Here is a 21,402-nt window from a genome sequence, read left to right on the forward strand (position 1 = left end):
TAGAGATTACACTAGCTTCATAAAATAGACATCTTTTATTCTTTTCTAGTACCTGGCACAACTTCAGATTTTAATTGTACAGCTTGAATTTTTACCTACATATACACCCATGTGGCCAGTAACCCCAGTCAAGATCTAGAACTTATTCATTATTCCAGAAAGCTACCTTGCAACCCTTTCCAGTGAAAGACACCCTCCCCACCTCCACTCTGCTCTATCACCAAAATGTTTTTTTTTTTTTTTTTTTTTTAAAGACTTTAATCTCTACAGCCAACTCGGGGCTCAAACTTACACAACTTTGAGATCAAGAGTCGCATGCTCTACTGAGCTGCATGCCAGCCAGGTGCCCCACCAACATGTTTTGACTGAGAACTTCACATAAATGGAATTATAGAGTGTGTACTCTTTTGTGTCTTTTTTCACTCATGTTTGTGAGATTCATTCATGTTGATGTTTATATCAGTATTTTGTTCTTCTTTATTGCTGAGTTGTAGTCCATTGTATGAATAGACCGTAATTTATCCATTCTCCTCTTGTTGTATGTTTGGGTTCCTAGTTTTTGGCTACTGTGAACATAGCTGCTGCTTTCCATGTACGTGTAACAACAGGTCTTTTTGTTGGCGTGTTTGCATTTATTTGGGGGTAAATATCTAAGAATTAAATTGTTGGGTCATGGGGTAAGTATATGTTTACTTTTATATGAAACAACCAGTTTTCCACAGTGGCTGCACCATTTACTACTTCCAACCATATATAAGGGTTCCTTGCTGTGGGATTCTGAGAGCCCTGGGGGGTGGGAAGCGGGAAGGGAACATATAGGCGCCTCCAGGCTAAAACCCACCCAACCTGAGACAGGTTCTTACAGGTGGCCTCCTTCTATTCCTATTTCCTGTTCCTCTCCCCTCTCCCACACCACCCTCCTCTGTCCCTGGGCAACACCCCCACCCCGAATCACCACCATATCACCTCTGGGGGCCCCTTCTTTCTCACCTTGCCTCCTACAGCTGGTGCAGGGAGGTGTCACAATGCAGGCCAATAAGTGGGGGAGGGGCTTTGTGCCCACTGCTTTTCCCTTAGCACCTCCCCTTTCACCTTCTCACCTCACAAGCCTCTGTTTGGGGCCGGGGCGGTTCCTGGCCCCATTTCCCGCCCAAACCTTCAGGGCCAGCCGGGGGAGGGCAGCCTCAGCTTCATGTTCCACTGCACCCAAACCTGTGCTGAGAGCACACACATACTTGGGAATCACAGGGTGCAGACTGGTCGGCAGTGACCAGAAGGGTGGGTCCTGTGCTAACAGTCGTGGAGAGGATGGGAATAAGTGTGGGCCCAACTGGTCCTGATGGGGCATCTCTGACCTGGGATTGGCAGGCTGAGCCTCTCTAGCTCCACCCCTCTGAGGTCATCTGCCCAGTGAGGGCAGAGGGGTGACTGGGGCCAGACTGCCCACTGTTGTCCAATTGGGAGATGCCCTTGGGCAGTCCCCAGCCCCAGGGAGGGCCAAGTGTGGTTTAGGTTTAGCCCTGCGATTGTACAGTGGGTGCAGCTGCTGGGTGGCAAGTTCCCAGTGCTGGCTCTGACTCAAGGGGACTTCAAGCCCGATGGTGTCCTACTGGTGTGGGATTTCCTGGTATATGGAGACCTGCTGGACTTGACAATGGCCAGGGGGCCGTGACCAGGATCTTGTGGGTCGGGGCACAGGCCAGAACTTCCTGTTATAACCCCCACCTTCATCCCAAGCCGGTAGCCCCCATGCACCAGACGCCATGAATGCTACCACTGCCACCTACCTTGGCCTGATGAGGCCCCTCGTCCACCTGTGTTTATGTCCCTGCGTGTGGGCCACAAACCACACTGGTGCATGAGAGAGAGACATGCAGGCTATGGACTTTTCAACTTTTATTACAAAAAAAAGAGCATGATCCCAGCCCAGTTTGCCAACAAAAGTCACCAACTCAAAGTCTGACTTGGTCAGGGCCTCTCTGGATGGGGAGTGGGCTGGTAGACAGGTGCAGGGCCCCACTCAGACCACCCACACTTCACCCTCCCCTGCTGGACCCAACATATGTAGCAGCAGCTCTTGCAGCTGCTCACTGGGCCTCGTTGAAGCGGGTCACCATTGTCTTGTGCAGTGTCTCCTTGTAGGACTCGGTTGAAGTGACCCCATAGGAGCTGCCTCGGGCACCCAAGCCGGAACCCCGCACCCGTGTCTGGGCCTACGTGAGAGAGGCAAGCTGTCAGGTCGGCTGCGGGATGGGGGTGCAGCAGAGAGAGGATGTTGGAGGATGCGGATGGGATCACAGGAGACTCACCTCAATGGGCGTCACAATGCCCTGCTTCTTGCGGCCCAGGCCACTACCCTCTTTCCAGCCCATGGCCTGAAGCATGCGGCTGCCGATGTTGTCACTGCCCAGCCCATCCCGCGTGGGCTGCTCAAAGTCCCTGCAGGGGCCAGTGAGACAGTGTGAGTGACTGGCCTGCCGGCCCCAGGCCCCTCCCCTTGGCCCCGGGCACTTACACAGAAGCTGCGGACATGCCCCCATACTTCCTCCTCTTGGGCTCTGGTGGCTCAGGGATGCCGTACTTCTCTCTGCGTTCAGCTGCACGGTCCCGGTACTTCATTTGCTGAAAACACGTGTGTGTGTGTGTGTGTGTGGGGGTGTGTGTGTGTGTGTGTGTGTGTGTGTGTGTGTGTGTGTATGTGTATGTGTGTAAGAATGGGGGAGCTGGGTTTGGCTAACAGGTCTGACTGAGGTCCCTGTGGGCAGGATATCATGGGTGCGAGCAGCAGGCTACACCTGCCGAGGGACTTGAGCACCAGCTGCCCGAGGGGATAGGCACTTGGCAAGGGGCAGAGGGGATGGAGTCCAGGAATGGGTCTCACCTCCATGTCGTTCTTCTCCAGTGCTTCAAGCTCGTTTTCTGACAGGTGGGCTCGCCGGTGAATCTCAAGGTTTTGCTGCAAGGGGACAGACAAGAGGCGGCGTGAAGGGGCGGGGCCGGGCCGGGCCGGCGCTCCCTGCCAATCCTCCCTCAGTCACCTTGTGTAGTCCAGAGAGCTGCTGGTGGCGGATGAGCGCCTCCTTGCTGGGGAACTGGCGCCGACAGAGCAGACAGGCCAGCTTCTGCCAGTCCGTGAGCTTCTCCTCCCGTTCGGGACCCCCTCGTTCCTGCTCCTCCTCACTGTCGCTCTCCCCGCTGTAGGCTGCCACCAGGCCCCGAGGGGGACTCTAGAGAACAGGAGGGTGCGGGAGGGAGGTCAGGCCTGGCTGGATTGGAGCCCCCACCCCTCCACGGCTCCTCCTGCCTGGGCCACTCACCGGGCGGTCATCGCTGGCCAGTTTTGGGAGGTCCATGCTGGTGTGCTGTCTCTCGGCTAGTGCTCCCTGGGGTGTGGGGGACACACACACACACACACACACATTCAGGGACTGCACAGACGGACGGCAGAGATGGCGAGGTGGGGATGGGGGGGGGATGGAGGGGTGGCCGCCACACACTTTCTTCTCAAGGATGGCGTAGCCAGCGTCTGCGGTGGCTGACTCCCGCCTCTCGTCGTCGCGCAAGGCGCTGATGGGCTGGAAGCTGTTTTTGAAGTTTTCTTTTTGCTTGTTGAGGCTGCGGGCCCAGCGTTCCATGTCCTTGGCAATCTAGGGGTAAGGGTGGGGGTGAGGCTCTCAGGGACCCTCCAGGAGCTGGGACCGCCAGCTCCGTCCACTGCCCCTTCCTGCCCTGCAGCCTCCAGCAGGCGGTGAGGAGGTGGCGAAGGAAGTCCCCATTTCTCGTCATTCTGTCATCAGTGCCCCTTGCCAAGCCCTCTTGGGCTGTGCCTGTCCTCTTCACAGGCATGCCCACGACTCTGCTCTCTGGGTGCTTCCATCTTATCATTTTACGGTGCAGATGACGGCTTTCTCGAACCTCTACGTGTGATACTATGCCACATTCCATATTCTGCCCTCCCACCCCTCCAGGCACAACACCGCTTTTAGAATTTACCAGGTTGCCAAGGGAACACTTAGTTCTTGCTTCTAAGTGCTGCACCCAGACTGTCATACCCTTCCTCCACAGAAAGACACTGAAGTTCCCTCCAACTGCCCACTCCCACCAGATGTGGCAACGGCCATTTTCCACACCCTGATGGGCCCATAGTAAGTTCTCTGGGGTAGACAGACCTGGACACATACCCACAAGTGGGGTTCTGGGGCCCAAAGGAGGTCTGTGTGCCCCCTCGTTTCCACAGGCAGGGCTAGCCTGCCTTCGGGCACACAAGCAGCAACGGGAGGGTTCCCGCCGGCGGAGGGTAGGGCACAGGAAAGCTGACTGGGCTCACTTGCATGGATGGCACTGGCCACTCAGGGAGGTGGGCCACCCTACCATGTACTAAGGAGACTGGCCCTGGCTCAACATCATGCATCAAGGAGCAGAGCTGGGCCAGAGCCTGGTCTCTCTGGAGCACAGTCACTGCCATGCGCACATCTGCTCCCCTCCCTCAGCAGTAGAGGCTTCAAGAGTAATACATTCATTGGAAGACACCAAACAGCCAGCCAGTGACTGCTGGACCCCCAGTGTTCACCTGTTGGGCTGTCTTGGTCTTGTGCTTCTCCTTCTTCTCTTTACCCTCCTTCGAGGGGGCCCCTGTCTCTTTATGCCCGTCGGCTGACTGCTCCAGGGCTGGAACGTAGGTCCGCCTTTCCCCGTCCCAGTAGAGGTACTGCTGGCTCTGAGCATTGTAGTAATACTGGGAGAGGAGCAAGAGAGGGGAGCATGAGGGGAGACCTCAAGAAGGGGAACTACAGACCCCACCCGTTCCCTGGGCCACCCTATCACCTGGGAGTTGGGGTCATAGTAGAGGCCAGTCTGGGGGTCATAGTAGTAGCCAGATGTCTCATCATACTGGTAGGTGGAGACGTCAGGAACAGCTGGGGGGGGCGAGAAAGGAGGGGGGTCACACTCCTCTCTGCTTTGTTAGGGAGCTCCCTGCCCCGCCCCCCACCCCACCCGCAGGCCATGGCTACTCACGGTACTGGCTGTAGGATTCCTGGGCGGTGGGGCTGGTGGCCGGTGGTAGGGCAGCGCTGGGATGGGTAGGGCTCTGGAGCTCGGATTTGAGCACAGCGGGTGACATGATGGTGTATGGCTGGTCAAAGGGCCGGACAGGGGAACGGGGCTCAGTGTCTGCCGATGCTCCCTGTGTGGCCCGCCCCCCCGCCCCCAGGATCCCCCAAGCTCCCTCACCTGGCTGTTGGCAGCGGCACCCTGGCTGCCGCTTGCTTCAGCCGCTGACTGCTGGTAGATGCCAGGGGCGGCACCAGGCTGGGCGCGGGAGAAAGCCTGCAGTGATACAGGATCTGCCCCAGGATCCAGGGAGGCCTCTGCACCTGTAATAAGGGACAGGGAGGAAAGGAGAATGCCTGTGAATGATGGGGCCCAGGACACCACGCCTGCCAGCCCCCCCCCCCCCCGCCACAGGCTCAGGGACAGATGCTGGGGCTCACCTGCTCCAGATGGATCCCCTTTGGTTCCAGTGATGCCGGGGCCCTTGGTGCCCTTGAGGTAGCCATGGGCATAGAGGGAGGACTCTGTGCCCTGGCTGCTGCCATAGCCCTCATCCTGTTGGTAGTAGCTGTAGTCGACCGGTGGCTCCTCGGGGGTGGCCCAGGCACCCTCCCCACCCTGGGAGGCCTGAGGGGCAGTGGGAGGGGCTTATTAGCAGAGGAAGGGGCGCAGGGGGAGGGGAACCTGCTAAGAAGCATCTGCCCACAGGTGAGGCTAGTGTCTGTCTACTGACAGAAAGCATGCAGGCCTGAGAGAGCTGAAGTGTGAGGGCCGCCCGGCCACAGCAGGGCAGGGCAGCAGCAAAAACAAGAATCGACCGAAGAGCTGTGCCAAAAGGCTCCCAGGGCTGACACTGGTACGTGTGTGTAGTAGTTCAAGCGCTGGGTGTCAGGTCAAGGAAGACACCGTCCTCCCCTTCTTTATTCTCATCTCCCAATTTTCTTTCAGCCACTTATAAATTCCGTTTTATTAAAAAAGTTGTAACAATTCAGGATGATAAAATAACCACCAAATAGAAGCGAAAAGCAGCCATGATGGTGTTGAAGTTGAAAGCCTGGGAGGTGACTGGGAAGGGAGCTGCGGCGAGGCCCCCAAAGCCTGCAGCAGCCACTGTGAGGGTTTGGGGTCCACGGAAAGCCAGACAGCAAGCCAGCCCTCCTGGTTGCAGAGAGGGCACGGGAGGGTCGAGACTGTGGCCCCGGTGTGGGGATGCTGGGGCAGAGGGGAGTCTTTGAGTACCTGTGAGATGGCCCACTGGGCCGCGGCAATAGCAGTGCTGGCCACAGAGGCAGCATTGATGCGACTGCCTTCGTTGGAGGCCATGTCCCTGGGGAGGGTGTCAGAGACGAGGGGTGAGATGAGAAGCCCCAGGCTGGGGGGCCAGCTGGGAAGGGACACAGGTGGGGTCCTGACCTCTTAGAACCCTTGGCAAACTCAACGTTGATGGTCTTGCCGTCGATGGTGAGCGGCGGGTGCAGGGCCTGCAGGATCTGCAGTAGCTGGGCTGCCTCCTGGAGGGGGAGGAGGGGAGGCAGGGGCAGAAGGGTCAGGCCCGGGGAGGTCCCCGGCTCCATTGCCCCGTTGCCAGGCTTGGAGCCGCGGTTGGGGGAGGGGGGGTGGCTGGGGTCAGAGTCCCTCCTCCCCGCCCCGGGGGCCGGGACCCTGGCTGCCCGGCCCCCCCCTGTGCCGCCCTCACCACGATGGTGGAGAGCTGGATAAAGGCGAAGCCACGGTTCAGTTGGGTCTGCTTGTCCTTGATGACACGAACATTGGAGGAAGACAGCACCGCGTAGGGTGCCAGGGCCCCCAGGATGGAGTCCATGGTGCTGTGTGGGTTCAGGTTGCGCAAAATGATGGCTGCGGGAAGGGGCCCAGCATTAGGGGGCACCCCTGATACTCTGCTCCAGTCCTACCCTCTGGTGGCTGCCCACTACCCCTCTCCTCTGGCCTCCATGTCTTTTGCACCTGCTGCTTCCTCTCACCTCTTCCTCCTGGACAAACTTTGCTTGTCAGTCCAAGTCCCAGCTCAGTCGCTCACCTGCTGAGAACCTTCCCAACACACCCCCAAAGTCCAGTCGGGCAATGTTCCTCCCCTGCTCTCCCTACATCACGTCTGTCCCCCGACCAGGCAGAGACCCTGGGAGGATTAAGTCCTGGTCACCGCCACCTCTCTGGCCTTGGAGAGCCCAGCCCAGACACCCTAGGGCAGGGAGAAAGGAAGGAACAACGGACTCACTGTCATTGGCGTTCTCCGAGCTTGGCTCCGAGCCCTGTGACAGAGCTTGGGAGGCCAGCACACCCTGGGCCTGGTAGGGCTGTGGCAGGGGGAGCAGGCCCTGGCTTAGCTCCCGCCCGCCCAGCGGCAGCGTCTGCTGGTCCAGCCTCGCGCCCAGGGGCAACTTCTGCTCTGCCTCTGTCAGGGGCAGCGGAAGACAGGCTGGCGTCAAAGGGCAGGCAGCTCCAAGGCCCGTCACCGTCCTTCCCCCTTCCACCAATGTCCCGGAGGCGGGGGGGGGGGGGGGGTAGGAGGGCCTCACCTGACTTGGGCACACCACATTTGAAGCACTTCTCACGGCGTTTGAAGTTCTGGACACCGCACTGCGAGGCACAGGCCAGGCCGTCAGGGTGGGGTGGGGCTTTCTTGTGGAACCCTCCAAAGTGGGATCCAGAGATCCCCCAGGGAACCCCGCCACGCCCCAGGAAGGAAGGTCCCAGGGTCAGGGGTGGCAGGGGGCTCTGGCTGTCATTCCCAGTCTGTGACTCTTCCCTTCATGTGGTCTCAAGTTTGTTCTCAGTGCCACCTCCTCAACTCAGGCATCAACAACTCCCCCACCCCTGTGACAAGTGCCACCTCCTCTGAGGTACCCACTGCCAGGACTGCCCCCCTTCTTGTCCCTTCAGCAGGTTCCTCTTCCTAAAACGCGCTTCCCTCTTCAGAAACCTTCAATGTTTCCACCCCTGAAAGCCAGCAGCCCCTCTCTGGCCAGATTCCCATCCTTCCTTTATCTCGAGGACTGGGTTGGTGTTCTTGAGAAACCAGCCTTGGTCATGGCAGCCTCCAGGAACCCCCAGCTTTTCTATCTCTGGAGGTTCTACATTTCTATGTCTGTTCCGTGGTCAGGGACCGCGCCATCGCTCCTGTGCCAGGCTCTGCCCCGTATGCCCAGGATGTGGCCTCGGCCACCCTCGCAGCCTAGCAGCAGGGAGCAGATGTAGCACGGGGGAGTGGGCGGCACGTTCATCTGCGGGGACTCAGGGAGGGCAACGGTCCAAGCGGGGCATGGCTCGCTCAGCTGGGGACAGTTGGTGGGATGTTTGGTCTGGGAGGCCTAGAAGTTTGCTTTGGTTTGGTCTGGTTTTGCTGGGAAGCTACTGTTAGCAAAGGGAACAAGAGATTTTCTGTAGCTGGTGTAGGGAGGGTGAGGACGGGCAGAAGTGGGAGCTGGAGAGGGCAGGTGACACCAGATTATGGAGGGTGGTCACGCTCAAGCTCAGTGGTGAGGGCCGGGTTTCTAAGCAGAGATGGAAGAACGTGGTTAGAGGCGGTTTCGAGGAATGTTACAAGTGAGAGGGCGAGAGAAAGAGGCAAGGGACCAGCACAGCAGAAGAGAGGTCTGCGGTGGCTGAGGGAGAGGGTGACGGCTGGTCTGGGCAGTGGGAATCGCGAGGGAGAGCATTTTTGTGACGGAAGCGACAGGACCTGGCGGCCAACAGGATGCGGGGAATTAAAGGAGGGTAAAGGAGAGAATTCCCTGGTTTTGAGGAGTATCTGGAAATACAGGAGGGACAAAGTGCCACTGTCCCTTCGTCCCTACCCCTGCAGAGACACTGGACACCCGTCTCCTGATAACACTTTCTCTTTTAAAACAAACAGGTGCCACTCCCCTCAGGAGGCAGGATTCTTCCTGTGGGGAGGGTCGGGGGCTCGGCCGGCTCTCAGTGTCCCCCTTCGGTCTCAGGACTGCCAGCTGGCTGTGGAAGGTGGGGCTGTGGAGTCGCAAGGCTGCCTCCGGGCCGCTTCGGAGGCTGGCCCCACAGGGGACCTGAACGCAGGGTACCATCCACGGCCCCTGTGATCGGGAGCAAGTCATGGCGCAAGGCTAACCCACGGGGGCACCCCCTTTGAGCCTCAGCTTCCTCGTAGGGACTATGACGGCAAGATCCTACAGCTTGTGGCCTCAGCCTCAGGTGGACATGGCTTTGCCAGAGCGGCCGTCAAGGTTGGGCCACCCGACACAGGCTCCCAGAGCAGCCTGTGCTTTCCTTTGGGGGAACAGGCGGACATCAAAGGGAGCTAACCGTGGGCCAGACGTTGTTCCAACGGTTACCCTCTCAGCGCCACATGGGAATCCTCCCGACCACCTTGGGGGAGAGGGGTCATCGCTATTCGCGTTTTGGAGCTGAGGAAAGTGAGGCAGAGACCAAGGAGGATGTGGGAGGCTCTAATTCCAGCCAGCCCAGCTCGGAAGTCCACATCCGACATTGACACACCACAGCGTGCCTCCACTGTCACTAGTCAGTCGCTTATGTAAGTACTTGTGGAAAGCCCGCTGGGACTTCGGGCTGGACTGCGCCTCCTGAGGGCAGAGCCTGGCGCTGAGTGAGACAGCCCAGTATACATGGGTGGGTGGGCAGGAGGCAAGGGACGGTGGCCCCTTGAGCTGAGCTGGTCCTCGACACCTATGCCACTCAGAGGCCCCAGGGCGACAGACGCCACCGCCGCTGCCGCCTCTATCCACGGCAACCGCTGCCCACCGCCCCTGTACCTTATTACACAGCCAGTCCTCATTGATCTTGGGCTTGGGGTCGCTGTAGTGCATGGACACCTTCTGGCCCAGGATGTTGAGGGAGTGCTGCGGGAAAAAGCAGAGCGCAGTGAGGCCCAGGCAGCGGTGCCCCACGCACCGTTTCAGCACAGGAGAAGAGAGTGAGCGAGCCCTTCAGCTGGATGGATGAGGGACAGGGAACGGAGGGAGGTCGGAGAACGGACGAGGGAAGAAGGAAGGGAAGGAGGGAGGGAAAGCGCCACAGCCCTTGGGCGCAGCTGTTTGCTGCCTTTCCGGGCACGCGCACGCACACGTGAACACACGCCACCAGGCACACAGTGCTCGGCTGACCGACGCTTGCCGGACAGTGGGGAAAACCCCCCACTCGGCCCTGACACTGCCAGGCCACACCCAGGGCCAGCACTACACAGGCTACACTCGGGATGAGGGGGACAGGGAGGGGAGGGAGAGGAGGGGAGAGAAAGAGAGAGAGAGCGCACGCGCGCTAGTGCTGGAGAAGGGGAAAAAGAAAGAGCCATATTTAAAAGATGGAAGTTCCTGCTGTGAGGCTGTCTTCCCAGGGCTGGCTGGGTCCTGGGCCCCCCAGCATTAGGGCAGAGATGGCCCCAGGGCCGCCCTGCTGAGCCCCTGCTTCCACCACATCTGACCCTTCCTCCTGTGCCCCACACCAGTGAGCCAGGCTCTGGGCAGGTGAGCAGAGCAGGTCTTTGGGTCTCTGAAGGTCCCAAAGCTGCTGGGTGGGGAAGACTGTGCCAGGCGGGGGAGCAGGCTCCCTTCCCTTCCTGACAGCATGACCCTTTGGCTGAGAAGGCAGGCCTGCCCCCAGTGGAGTGGCCAAGCGGTGACTCCTGTTGGGGGGGTAGGTGCAGGGGGAGGGCTGGGGCATCTGAAGTGAGTTCTGTCGCATTTGACTGGTACTTTAGATCAACAGAGCGGTGCTGGCCTCTCGCACGGGGAAGTCAAAAGGCCGAACTCACATGCAGGGAGAGAGATGGCAAAACGGGACTTGCTAGTTAGTGTGCCAACAGCTAAGTTCCCCAGTGGCTAGACTTCCAGTGATGCCGGAGAGTGGAACGAAATCCTGGCTCTGCCTAACCCCGGAGCAGGGTGGTCCCCAAGGAGTGGGAGCCTCCGTGGAAGAAAACCTCCCCCCTGGCAGCCCTTTCTCCAAAAGCTCAGCTGGGAGGTGGAGGGGCAGAGCTAGTGCCCGGTGGTGGGAAGGGGCCAGTGGTGAGTGTGGGTTCTTGATGGGAAGCCCAGTGGGTAGCAAGAGATGGGAAGAGGAGATAGTGAGGGTCAGGAAGGGGGAGAGAGAGGGGGCGGGGGGGATGGGACACAGGGCCACAGGGCAGGGAACTGTGTCCATAAGAATCAGGCGATGGGGAGCGCTCGATTACAAAGTAGTATTTGTTTGGGGGGGGGTTCAAGTGCGGCAAAGCAACCTGATTGGCTTCCATCCATCGTGTAGCGTCCTGCAAGTGACTAAACTCGACGAAGGCGAAGCCCCGGCTCTGACCTGGAGACAGCATTCAGATACAGACGCAGTGGGTTAGTCAACAGCTTTGGACACACGGCGTTCCCGGGGGTGGGACCCGAGGGGAGAGGACCGGGGGTGGGGGGGCAGAGGGAAAGGGGGAGAGGAGAAAAGAAGAAAGGGAGAGAGAGAAGTAATCAGAGAGAGAAAGACCAGGGGGTGGGAGGCAAGGTAGATGGCTGGGAGGAGTAGGGAAGAGGGACGGGGCACGGAGGTGGGAGGGGGAGGGGGAGATACACACACGCCAGCTGGGAAGAAAGAGAGAGGGGCTCAGGCAGACCTGCCTGGGGTGACGGAGACGGAGAGAAGGAGGTGGGAGGGCGAGGGCAAGGGTACGAGTAGAGATCTGTCTCAGAGAAGGAAGGAGGGCAGATGGGCAGGCTGTTGACTCCACATGGGCCAGAACAGATAACCAAAGGGTGGGGCCCAGCACGAGGCCGGTGCCCAGGAGGGGTCCTATGACAGGTGTTTCATCAAAGAAGCAAAAAAGAACCTGGGCCAGGCTCCTTGGTGAGGCTGGGAAGGCTCCAGGCCCATCAGGAAACCAGGGGGAGTCCGGGACACAATGTCACCTCAGCCTCAGCACAGTGCAGGGGCGGGGGCCTTACCAGGGAGCCGCCTCAGGGCCAAGCTAGGAAGATTACAGCCACCCACAGTGCAAGTCCTCCTAGATAGCAGGAGAATGGGGGCCAGGGTTGGCCAGGCAGACCTTAAAGAATCAGTGGGTGCCTGGGAGAAGTGCCAGAAGGGGCCACACCTAGGATACCACCTTATGGAGACAGAGAGAGACCAGAACCCTGTCAGTGTGTGGTTTGGCTGGGCTGAAGCAGAGCAAGACCTACATGCTACCAAGAGAGACTCAAGGCCTGGCCAGGGGTGGGAAAGGGACCCAGGGCTTGAGGCTGCAGGAGAGCAGCTCCTCTTCTGGAGATACACACAGGGAGGGCTTAGACATGGCAGGACTTGGGGGGGGGGGGCATGCTTGATCTCCATAAGAGTAACTGTTAGGATGCACAGGAAGATGAAATGGTATGATCTGGGGTGGGGGAGGGAGGGAGAGAGGGAAGAAGAGAGAGACAGAGAGGAAAAGAGGGGCAGGGAGAAGGAAAGGGAGAGGGAGAGAAGGAGGAAGAGAGGAAGAGGAGGAGGAGGAGGAGAGAGAGAGAGAGAGAGAGAGAGAGAAAGATGGAGGTGTGGGGAGGAGAGAGACTGAGAGATGGAGAGAGAAGCCCAGGCAGTGAAGCCCCACTGTGCCTGCCTTGGGGAGCCTGGGCCAGAGGTCCTGCAGAGACAACTCCCACCCCTCCACCCTGCTAACCTCAGGCCAGCTCCAAGCAGCCTGCAAGAGGGAGGGAGGGAACAAGTGAAGCCAGAAATCCTGGCTGCTCCTTGGGATGCACCCTTGGGTAAGAGCCATCCCCTGCCTCCCCTCTTGGGACATGTGGGTGGGACTGTGTCAGACCTACTTTCTGGTCACAGGCTGTTACCAGAAAAACGTGGGGGAGACTGAGGGGCAGGGGAAGGAGAAGAAGGGAGAGGGAAGGGAGTATATGGGGAGGGGGTTACCACCTCAGTTACTTAAAGAGTCCCAAAGAGGAGGTGCCCTGGAGCCTGGCCCTGGCCCTGCCCCCGGGGAGCACTCAGCTCAGTACTGCCCCCCCTCCCCGACAGCCCCAGAGCTGTGAGGAGGATGGGTTGAGGGGAAGAGAAGAAGAGAGGGCACCCCAAGCTGCCCATTCCCAGCTGTGGCAGGAAGGCAGGGCAGGGAGGGTGAGGGAGAAGGCAGAAGCAGGAGGGAGACTGGAGGCTGCGGCTGGCCAGTGGAAGGGGGGCACTGGGAACAAAAGCTCACCTGAGGATTTGTTCCGCATCAGCCGGACCTCTCGTGCTTGCACTCCGTGGGACTGCAGCTGGCCCCGGATCTGTACGGGGAGATACGGATGGGGGCAGGCTCAGCATGCGGGGGGCCACCGGAGGCCTCCAGGACCCTGAGGAGCTGCCGGTGATGTGCACACACCGCCTCCTCTCACTCTCTCGGGGCTTCTCCCCAAGTGGCCACGGCCCTGGGCCCGCAACAGCACTGGGTCTCAGCACTCGGCCCCAGACTTGCAGAGAGTGAGTGAAATGAAAGGGGCATGGTGCAAGGCGGGGGCGGGGGGTGCTGGCAGCGTGGTGACCCTCAGAGGCGGAGAGCAATGAGAGAGTGAGCCAAGCCAGCAGCTCAAGAATGGCCTGCGGGGGGTGGGGGGTGGGGGGTGGGTGCGCGTGTCTGTCAACAGGCTTGGTGCAGTGGCAGTGAGGAGAGCTGGGGCTTGCCCCAAGAGACCTGTGACGTGAATACCAAAACGGGAAGGACTGGGGTCTGAGCAGAGCCCGGCCGTGTGCCCCACACCAAAAGGTGTGGTCCCAGGGTGTGGAAAGCTTCCTGGGTGAAGCCAGAGGGAAGCTGCAGAGGCGATTTGGGGTTCGGACCAGGTGAGGCAGGGTCTCTAGGCCAGTGGTGCTTCTTGCAGAAGCCTGGGAGCATGTGCTGGGCATTCTCGGGCGGCAATCTTATTGCCTCTGGGCCCCAGTTTCCTCATCAGGTGAAAAAGCTCTCTCTCTCTCACACACACAGACACACAGACACACACACACACACGTGCTTGAGGATGAAAAGAAACACAGGGGAGCTCGTTAGGACTGCAAACACTCAGGGACGGCTCAGGAAGCAGCAAGGATGTGGGCTCTGGAATCCAGCCGCCCAGGGCCAAACCCCAGCTCCACTCTGCCACTCACTGGCCTGCCACTCACTGGCCTGCCACTCACTGGCCTGCCACTCACTGGCTGTGGGACCTGGGGCAAGCTGCTTCACTGCTGGGGGCCTGGCTTCCTCATCCGTAGGATGGAAACACAGAGTACCTTCCCCGCAGGGTGGCTGTGAGGATTAAATGAGACCTGGCCTGTGGCCCACCCTGTGCTCAATCCTTAGCACATGTCAGCACGGAGCTACCGTCTAACCCTGAACACAGCAGCTGGGCCAGCCTTGAGAAACTCCCAAATACAAAGGTGGGATATTCTCTGCGACAAAACGGGTAGCCGGTAGATTTCAGAGAAGAGCTGGGCAGAGAATTCAGGGGAGGGGGCAGAGAGGAGACTCGGGGAGGCTAGGGAGGAGGCTATTCTAGTGGCCCTCTGGGGTTTTACTGGGGCTCATTAGGGGAAGCCTCTATGAGAAGGGAACAGAAGAAAAGGGAGGAATATGGAAGGGAATGTCACGGAGCACGGGGTGGGAAGGCTGTCAGTAGCGGCGAAGGAAGGCAAAGAACGCAGAACTCTGTGGCTAGGCCACTCATATTTGACACTGCTGACAAAGGAGGGCAGGGGTTGAGGGTATGGGGAAAGAATGTGGATAAAACCTCAGAAAAATCCCATGGGGACCCTCCCCATCCCCAGGGCGGCAGGGCCCCGCGTCATCTCTGCCACCAGGAATACCCGGCTCTGGGCCCGGTGAGCATCTGGCCCTCAGTCAACATACGCAGAATGGATGGATGACCAGTGGAATGTTCTGGAGGAATGCTCTGTTCCCTCCCACACCCACCACCACAGCCCCTTGGCCAAGGCAGCCTGTCGGACAAGCCTCCCTTCCAGACCGGGAGAGTACAAGGGCCTGCCCAGAGGACGGATCAGTGCTGGGGGAGAAAAGGGAGAAAAGGTGCTGAGGTCGGGCTGAGGGAGAAGCTGAGGGCCCTGGAGGAGACCCAGCCTGGCCTCCTGCTCTGCCGCCTGCCCGGGGCCATGGGGGGGGGCACGTACGTCATCCTCAGTGGCTGCCTGTGGCAGCATCCTCAGCATGACGATGTTACTGGCCTTCTCCTCCTCCTCCTCCTCCTCCTCCTCCTCCTCCTCCTCCCCTTGCTCGGTCCGATAGTCCTGGTCCCGATAGTCGCCGTCTCGGGGGAAGCCTGGCGGCCCAGTGGGGCTGTGCCTGTGCCGCCGCCGCCGCCTACGCTGAGTCTCGGAGCCCGGGGAGGCCTCGTAGGAATCCTGGCCGACAGAATGAGACGGGAGACACCAGACGGGCAGTCAGTCTGGGGTGGGCCTAGGGGCTGGCCGCTGGCTCTCTGAGGCAGGCAGGCTCTGAAAGCCAGGGGTGGGCGGGCGGGCTCCGGCTAAAGGCTCAGGGCAGACAAAAGGGGTCGGCCCTGGACTGCAAGCCTTCTGGGGTGGGAAACTGTCCCCGGAGGTCTTTTGGGGGCTGCCTTGGTGGGAGCGGGGAGAGGCCGGTGGCAGTATTACGGTGGGGGGGGGGAACCCCCCCCCCCAGACAGGTGACCAGACACTGCCTAAACCTCCCCAGGTCTGGGGTCAGCGCGCTGCATCCTGCCCTCTGTTGCCTCCTCCTCCTCCCTTACAGCTCAGCTAGTATGCGCACAACTCTTCCTCATGCCTTATGATTTCCAGCTTGGGCCAGGGTTCTAGGAGTAGCTTAGTGTCTCATCCAGAGCCAGTCAGCAGGGGCCTGCAAACGTGTGAGGGCCTCAGCACTGCCCCCAGGCCCTGATTCTCCGCCGCCTGGCCAGTCCTCTGTCACCACTAGCCTTCCCCCTAACAGGGTGCGGTGGCTGAGTTCTTGCGTGTTGCCCAAGCCATCCTGCCAGGCCTAAGCAGGCCAGGCCAGGCCAGGGTCCACAGCCCTTCTGCCCTCAGGAGGACCAGATAACTCAGTGCTCCGCTCGCACCCTTCCCAACGGGTCCACCCAGGGCCCCCTGGTGCCCTGGAGACATCCAGGTACAGATCACAGCTGCCAGTGGGGAAGCTTAAACGCCCACACTCTGTCCCCGGGGGGCTGGGTTGCAAAAGTACCCTTCCCACCCTGCTGGATAAGAGACCTGCCTGCTTACTTGGACCTGGGCCCTGACTACCCTCCTCAGAGGGTGAACATCATGCCTGCCTTCCTCAGGTTAGGGCTAACTATGCAATGTGGAACTGGCTACCCCTGAGCTCAAACAAGAGGCCCTAGAAGGGTCTTTCCCTTCCTTAGAGGGGTTCTGCTGCCCCTGCGAATGCCCATGGTTGGCGTCCCAGGGCTACTCTGCTGGGTGATATCCAGTCCCCCCACTGCCCTCCCAACCACACATGCTGGGTCCCATGCAAGAGGCTCCTCAAGGGCCCCAAACTGGCTGGGAGCAGGCAGTGAAGGGCTTGCAGTGAACCATGGACCCCAATTAAAAAAGGGAAGAAGGGAGAGAGGTGATGGCCAGGGGCCCTCAGAAGTATAGAGCCAAGCATGTGGAAGTCAGGGAGCCCCAACTCGGGAGAGGAGCCCTCACAGAGGGGAGAGGGGCCCTCACAGAGGGAAGCGGGAACAGACCCTCCAGGTGAGGCAAAGCCACCGAGCGCAGTCCGAAGGCATGGGAGCCGAGAGCTACCTGCACGTGGTGCTACAAGCTGAGGCCCCGCAGGACTCTGCCCTCCCCGGCCCTCACCTCTGCACTCTGCTCCTCGGACGAGTCGTCGTAGTCATGCTTGCCCTCCTGGCTACCGTACTCGCGGGGGTATGAGCGGTAGTCCATGTCCCGGTAGTCGTGGTCTCGGCTGCGGTTCTCCCCACCGTCATCCTGCGAACGGTCAGTGGCTCCATAGCGGCCAGTCCTGTCCCCACGACCACCTCTGAGGGCAGAACGGGGAGGGGTCAGAGGGCAGTCCTTCCTGCAAGGTGCAAGAGGCGAGGGCGGGCTCCCGCCCACTCGCTCCCTCGGGCCCCCAGATCCCACTCACGACGGGGTTCCCTAAATCCGGACTCCATGAGGTGAGCTCGTCCCCACCCCTCAAAAATCCAATGCACTTCTCCTTCCCTCTGCCACCTCCCCGGCCCGTGCCTGTCTTCCTTCAGGAGGCCCTCAGATGTGGTGTCAGGGCTGGTCGCACCCCCACCACGCCTCTCCCAGCTCATTCGCTACGCCCCGACGGGAGCGAGTATTCCATAAGGCAAAGCCAACCAAGCCCAACCACTGCGCTCCCCTCAACGGCTCCCCCTCATTCTCAAGATAAAACACCAAAACGCTCACGAAGGTCCTGCCAGGTCTGCGGGGTCTGCGGGCAGAGGTCCCTACCGCCCTCTCTCCCTCTGCCTCACTGGGCGCTGTGCTACCCTGCCCCCCTGCTTCGCCATCACCCTGCCGGCCCTGGTGGCTGTTTTTTTAAAAATTTCTCCTACTGCGATTACCGTAAAATAATTATCTCCAAGTTGATTTCACATGTACGTTTCTTTTTCTTTAAGGTTTTATTTTTTAAGTAATCTCTACATCCAACGTGGGGCTTGAAATTATAAGCCCGAGATCAAGAGCTGCATGCTCCACTGACTGGGCCGGCCAGGCGCCCCTCACGTGCATTTTTCTGATGATTTAGAAAAGGACTAAACTGTGAGTTCTGGAAAAGAGGGGACCACATCCAGAGGGTCCACTGCCCTACTCCCCAAAACTAAGCTCAGTACCTGGTGCTCAGTGGGTGCCCGATAATTTTGTTTGATGAAATAATGACTTAAAAAGTATTCTAAAAGCAACCGATACATGTTTACTTAAAATAAGACAAAACTGACACCACAGTAGACTACTGCGGGCAGGGTCCCAATCCTGGTCAGGAACAACACTGTTAGAATGTCTAGTATCAACACCACTACGACCGTTGTTCTACGGTGCTAGCTGAACCAAGAGCATGAAGAAAAGAGGTTAAAAGCTGGACACGAGAAGGTAAAATTACCATTGTTTGTAAATGGTATGACGATATGCCTGCAAAGCCTAAGAGAATCAAATGAAAAATGATTACAACCAATAAGTCAGTAAGGATGCTGGGGACAAAAGCAACATGCAGAAATAGATACGGTGCCTCTATTCAGAGAGGCGTCGTTTAGAAATGGGAAGATCCCAAGTATGACTGAAGCAAAAAGGTTAAATACCTAGACAAGCGCCAAGATCTTATGACTATACTTCACACATATAAACCACGATACGTTTAAAAATGGGTCAAAGATTTGAGACAACATGGATGGAGCTAGAGAGTACGATGCTAAGCGAAATAAATCAGTCAGAGAGAGACAAATACCGCATGATTTCACTCCTATGTGCAATTTAAGAAACAGAACAAATGAACAAAGGGAAAACAAAAAGAGGGAGGCAAACCAAGAAACAGACTCTTTTTTTAAAATTTTTATTTATTTTTAAAGATTTTATTTATTTGACAGAGTCACACACAGCGAGAGGGAACACGAGCAGGGGGAGCAAGAGAGGGAGAAGCAGGCTTCCCGCCGAGCAGGGAGCCCGACGCGGGGCTCGATCCCAGGACCCTGGGACCATGACCTGAGCCGAAGGCAGACGCTTAGCGCCTGAGCCCCCCAGGCGCCCCAAGAAACAGACTCTTAACTATAGAGAACTGATGGTCACCAGAGGGAGGTGGGTGGAAGGGATGGGAGAAATAGGGGGTGGGGTTTGAAGAGCACACCTCTCATAAGGAAAAAAAAATTTTTTAAATAAACCAATCGGGGCACCTGGGTGGCTCAGTTGGTTACGTGGCTGACTCTGGATTTTAGCTCGTCATGACCTCAGGGTCCTGGGACTGAGCCCCACGATGGGCTCCACACTCAGCGGGGAGTTGGCTTGAGATTCTCTCCCTCTGCCCCTCCCCCTACCTGCATGTGCGTGTGCTGTCTCTGTTAAATAAATAAATAAATCTCCTAAAAAATAAAAATAAAACAATCAGGAAAATATGAAAAAAAAATAAAATGCACGGTCTGATAGTAAAAAATAATAATAAAAATAAAACGGGTTGGGGCACCTGGGTGGCTCAGTTGTTGGGCATCTGCCTTCAGCTCAGGTCATGATCCCAGGGTCCTGGGATCAAGCGCCGCATTGGGCTCCCTGCTCGGCGGGGAGCCTGCTTCTCCCTCTCCCACTCCCCCTGCTTCTGTTCCCTCTCTTGCTGTGTCTCTCTCTGTCAAATAAATAAAATCTTAAAAAAAAAAAATAAATAAAACGGGTCAAAGATTTAATAGAAGAACTGAAACCATAAAAGTAGAAGAAAACACGAGATGATTTCTTGATAATCTTGAAATGGGGGAAAACTATGACCCAAATCCAGAAGCCACAGAAGAAAAGATTATTAAAGTTAACTATATAAAAATAAAACATTTCTGCTTGGAAAAGAAAAAAACCATCATGAGCCCCAGTCAGGACAAACTAACTGGGAAAAAGCATGGGAAGAGGAAGAGGAACAGAATTCACAGGAAAGAAATACAAGAAATTTAAATTTAAAAAGATGCTCTGTCTCATAACGAAGGATGACAATTAAAACTACCCTGGACAGGCCACTTATTTATTTTTTTAAGATTTTATTTATTTATTTGAGAGAGAGAATGAGAGATAGAGAGCACGAGAGGGTAGAGGGTCAGAGGGAGAAGTGGACTCCCTACTGAGCAGGGAGCCCGATGTGGGACTCGATCCCAGGACTCCAGGATCATGACCCGAGCCGAAGGCAGTCGCTTAACCAACTGAGCCACCCAGGCGCCCCTGGACAGGCCATTTAAAAATAAACGTCTACAATTTATTCTTTGTGTATTTTTAGTCATTTTTATTGTGGTAAAATAGAGATCTCACAAAATTTACCACAAAATATACTCACGATGTTGAGCAACCATAACCGGCTGTTTCCGGAAACTTTTTTTCATCATCCCAAACAGAAACTCCCTACTCACTGAACATTAACTCCCTCCCCCCCGGCCCTTCTACTTTCAGTCTCTATGGATCTGCCTGTTCTCGGTACCCCGTGTAAGTGGAATCATATAGTAATTTGTTCCTTTGTGTCTGGCTTCTTTCACTTAGCATCATGTTTTCAAGGTCCACCTCTGTCGTAGCATAAGTCAGAACTTCCTTTGCTATGGCCGCACGTGTATGTAGGTACAGCATACAGCACTTTGTTTGGCCATGCATCTGCTGAAGGACACCTGCACTGTTTCCACCTACTGATCGGTTCTCGGCCTTTTGGCTAAGATCAAGTGTATTTCCACCTACTGGCTGTTTTGGGTGTCGTGACTAATGCTGCTACGAACACTGGTGTACAAATATCTGTTTGGCTCCCTGCTTTCAAGTCCTTTGGGTAAATACCCAGGAGTGTAACTGCTGGACCACACGGTAGTTGTAGATTTATTTTTTTGAGGAGCCCCTGGACAGTGTCCCACAGCAGCTGCACCGTTTACATTCCCATCGCCAATGCACCATGGTTCCCATCTCTTCACATCCTCACCAACACTTGTCATTCCGCATCTCTTCCTGTGCTTATCGGCCACTTGTGTGTCTTTTCTGGAGAAACGTCTATTCGAGTCTTTTGCCCATTTCTGAATTGGGTTTTCCTGTGCTGCTGTAGGAGTTGTTTTTCTATTCTGGGTGCTAATCCCTTATTAGATATATGATTTGCAAATACCTTTTCCCATTCCGTGGGTTGTCTTTTCACTCTCTTGAACCATGTCCTTTGATGTTCTTAGGATTCTAATCTTGATGAAGTCAAACTTGTTTTGAAATAATTTTAGATTTATAGAAAAGTTCGAAAATAACATAATTCTCGTATACCCTTCACCCGGCTTCCCCTAATGTTAACAGGGGACAAATGTAACCACAGCACATTTGTCAAAACTAAGAAGTTAATTAAACTCTACACTTTATTAGGATTTCACCCATTTTCCCACTACTTTTTTTTTTTTAGGATTTTATTTGTTTACTTGACAGAGAGAGAGAGAGAGAGACAGCGAGAGAGGGAACACAAGTGGGGGGGAGGTGGGAGAGGGAGAAGCAGGCTTCCCGCTGAGCAGGGAGCCTGATGCGGGGCTCAATCTCAGGACTCTGGGATCATGACCTGAGCCAAAGGCAGACGCTTAATGACTGAGCCACCCAGGTGCACCATTTTCCCACTACCATCCACTTTCAGTTCCAGGACCGAATCCAGGATGCCACATTGCTTTTAGTCATCATGCACCCTTAGTCTCCTCTGGCCTGTGAAGG

At 57.0% G+C, this 21,402-nt stretch overlaps 1 protein-coding gene across 5 annotated transcripts in view; it reads right to left on the reverse strand.

The window, feature by feature from the left end:
• Positions 1–1,887: 1,887 nt before the first annotated feature.
• Positions 1,888–21,402, reverse strand: part of RBM10 (RNA binding motif protein 10) — a 29,477-nt gene continuing 9,962 nt past the window's right edge. For 2 of the 5 annotated variants that reach the window (XM_027607326.1, XM_027607329.2), the window contains exons 3-24: positions 16,843–17,026; positions 15,169–15,399; positions 13,226–13,295; positions 11,282–11,355; positions 9,819–9,905; positions 7,590–7,650; positions 7,289–7,465; positions 6,749–6,909; positions 6,466–6,563; positions 6,292–6,379; positions 5,493–5,679; positions 5,233–5,375; positions 5,017–5,134; positions 4,825–4,916; positions 4,571–4,735; positions 3,498–3,647; positions 3,318–3,383; positions 3,039–3,227; positions 2,882–2,956; positions 2,516–2,622; positions 2,310–2,439; positions 1,888–2,213 (exon numbers count right to left, since the gene is read on the reverse strand). In XM_027607326.1, coding sequence (XP_027463127.1) covers positions 2,088–2,213; positions 2,310–2,439; positions 2,516–2,622; positions 2,882–2,956; positions 3,039–3,227; positions 3,318–3,383; positions 3,498–3,647; positions 4,571–4,735; positions 4,825–4,916; positions 5,017–5,134; positions 5,233–5,375; positions 5,493–5,679; positions 6,292–6,379; positions 6,466–6,563; positions 6,749–6,909; positions 7,289–7,465; positions 7,590–7,650; positions 9,819–9,905; positions 11,282–11,355; positions 13,226–13,295; positions 15,169–15,399; positions 16,843–17,026 — 2,779 coding nt within the window. In that variant the 3' untranslated portion in view covers positions 1,888–2,087. The remainder of the gene's footprint in view (positions 2,214–2,309; positions 2,440–2,515; positions 2,623–2,881; positions 2,957–3,038; positions 3,228–3,317; positions 3,384–3,497; positions 3,648–4,570; positions 4,736–4,824; positions 4,917–5,016; positions 5,135–5,232; positions 5,376–5,492; positions 5,680–6,291; positions 6,380–6,465; positions 6,564–6,748; positions 6,910–7,288; positions 7,466–7,589; positions 7,651–9,818; positions 9,906–11,281; positions 11,356–13,225; positions 13,296–15,168; positions 15,400–16,842; positions 17,027–21,402) is intronic. The other 3 variants (XM_027607327.1, XM_027607331.1, XM_027607330.1) reach the window with 3 other exon arrangements.

The sequence above is a fragment of the Zalophus californianus genome, chromosome X, assembly GCF_009762305.2.
Source record: "Zalophus californianus isolate mZalCal1 chromosome X, mZalCal1.pri.v2, whole genome shotgun sequence".
Lineage (NCBI taxonomy): Eukaryota > Metazoa > Chordata > Mammalia > Carnivora > Otariidae > Zalophus > Zalophus californianus.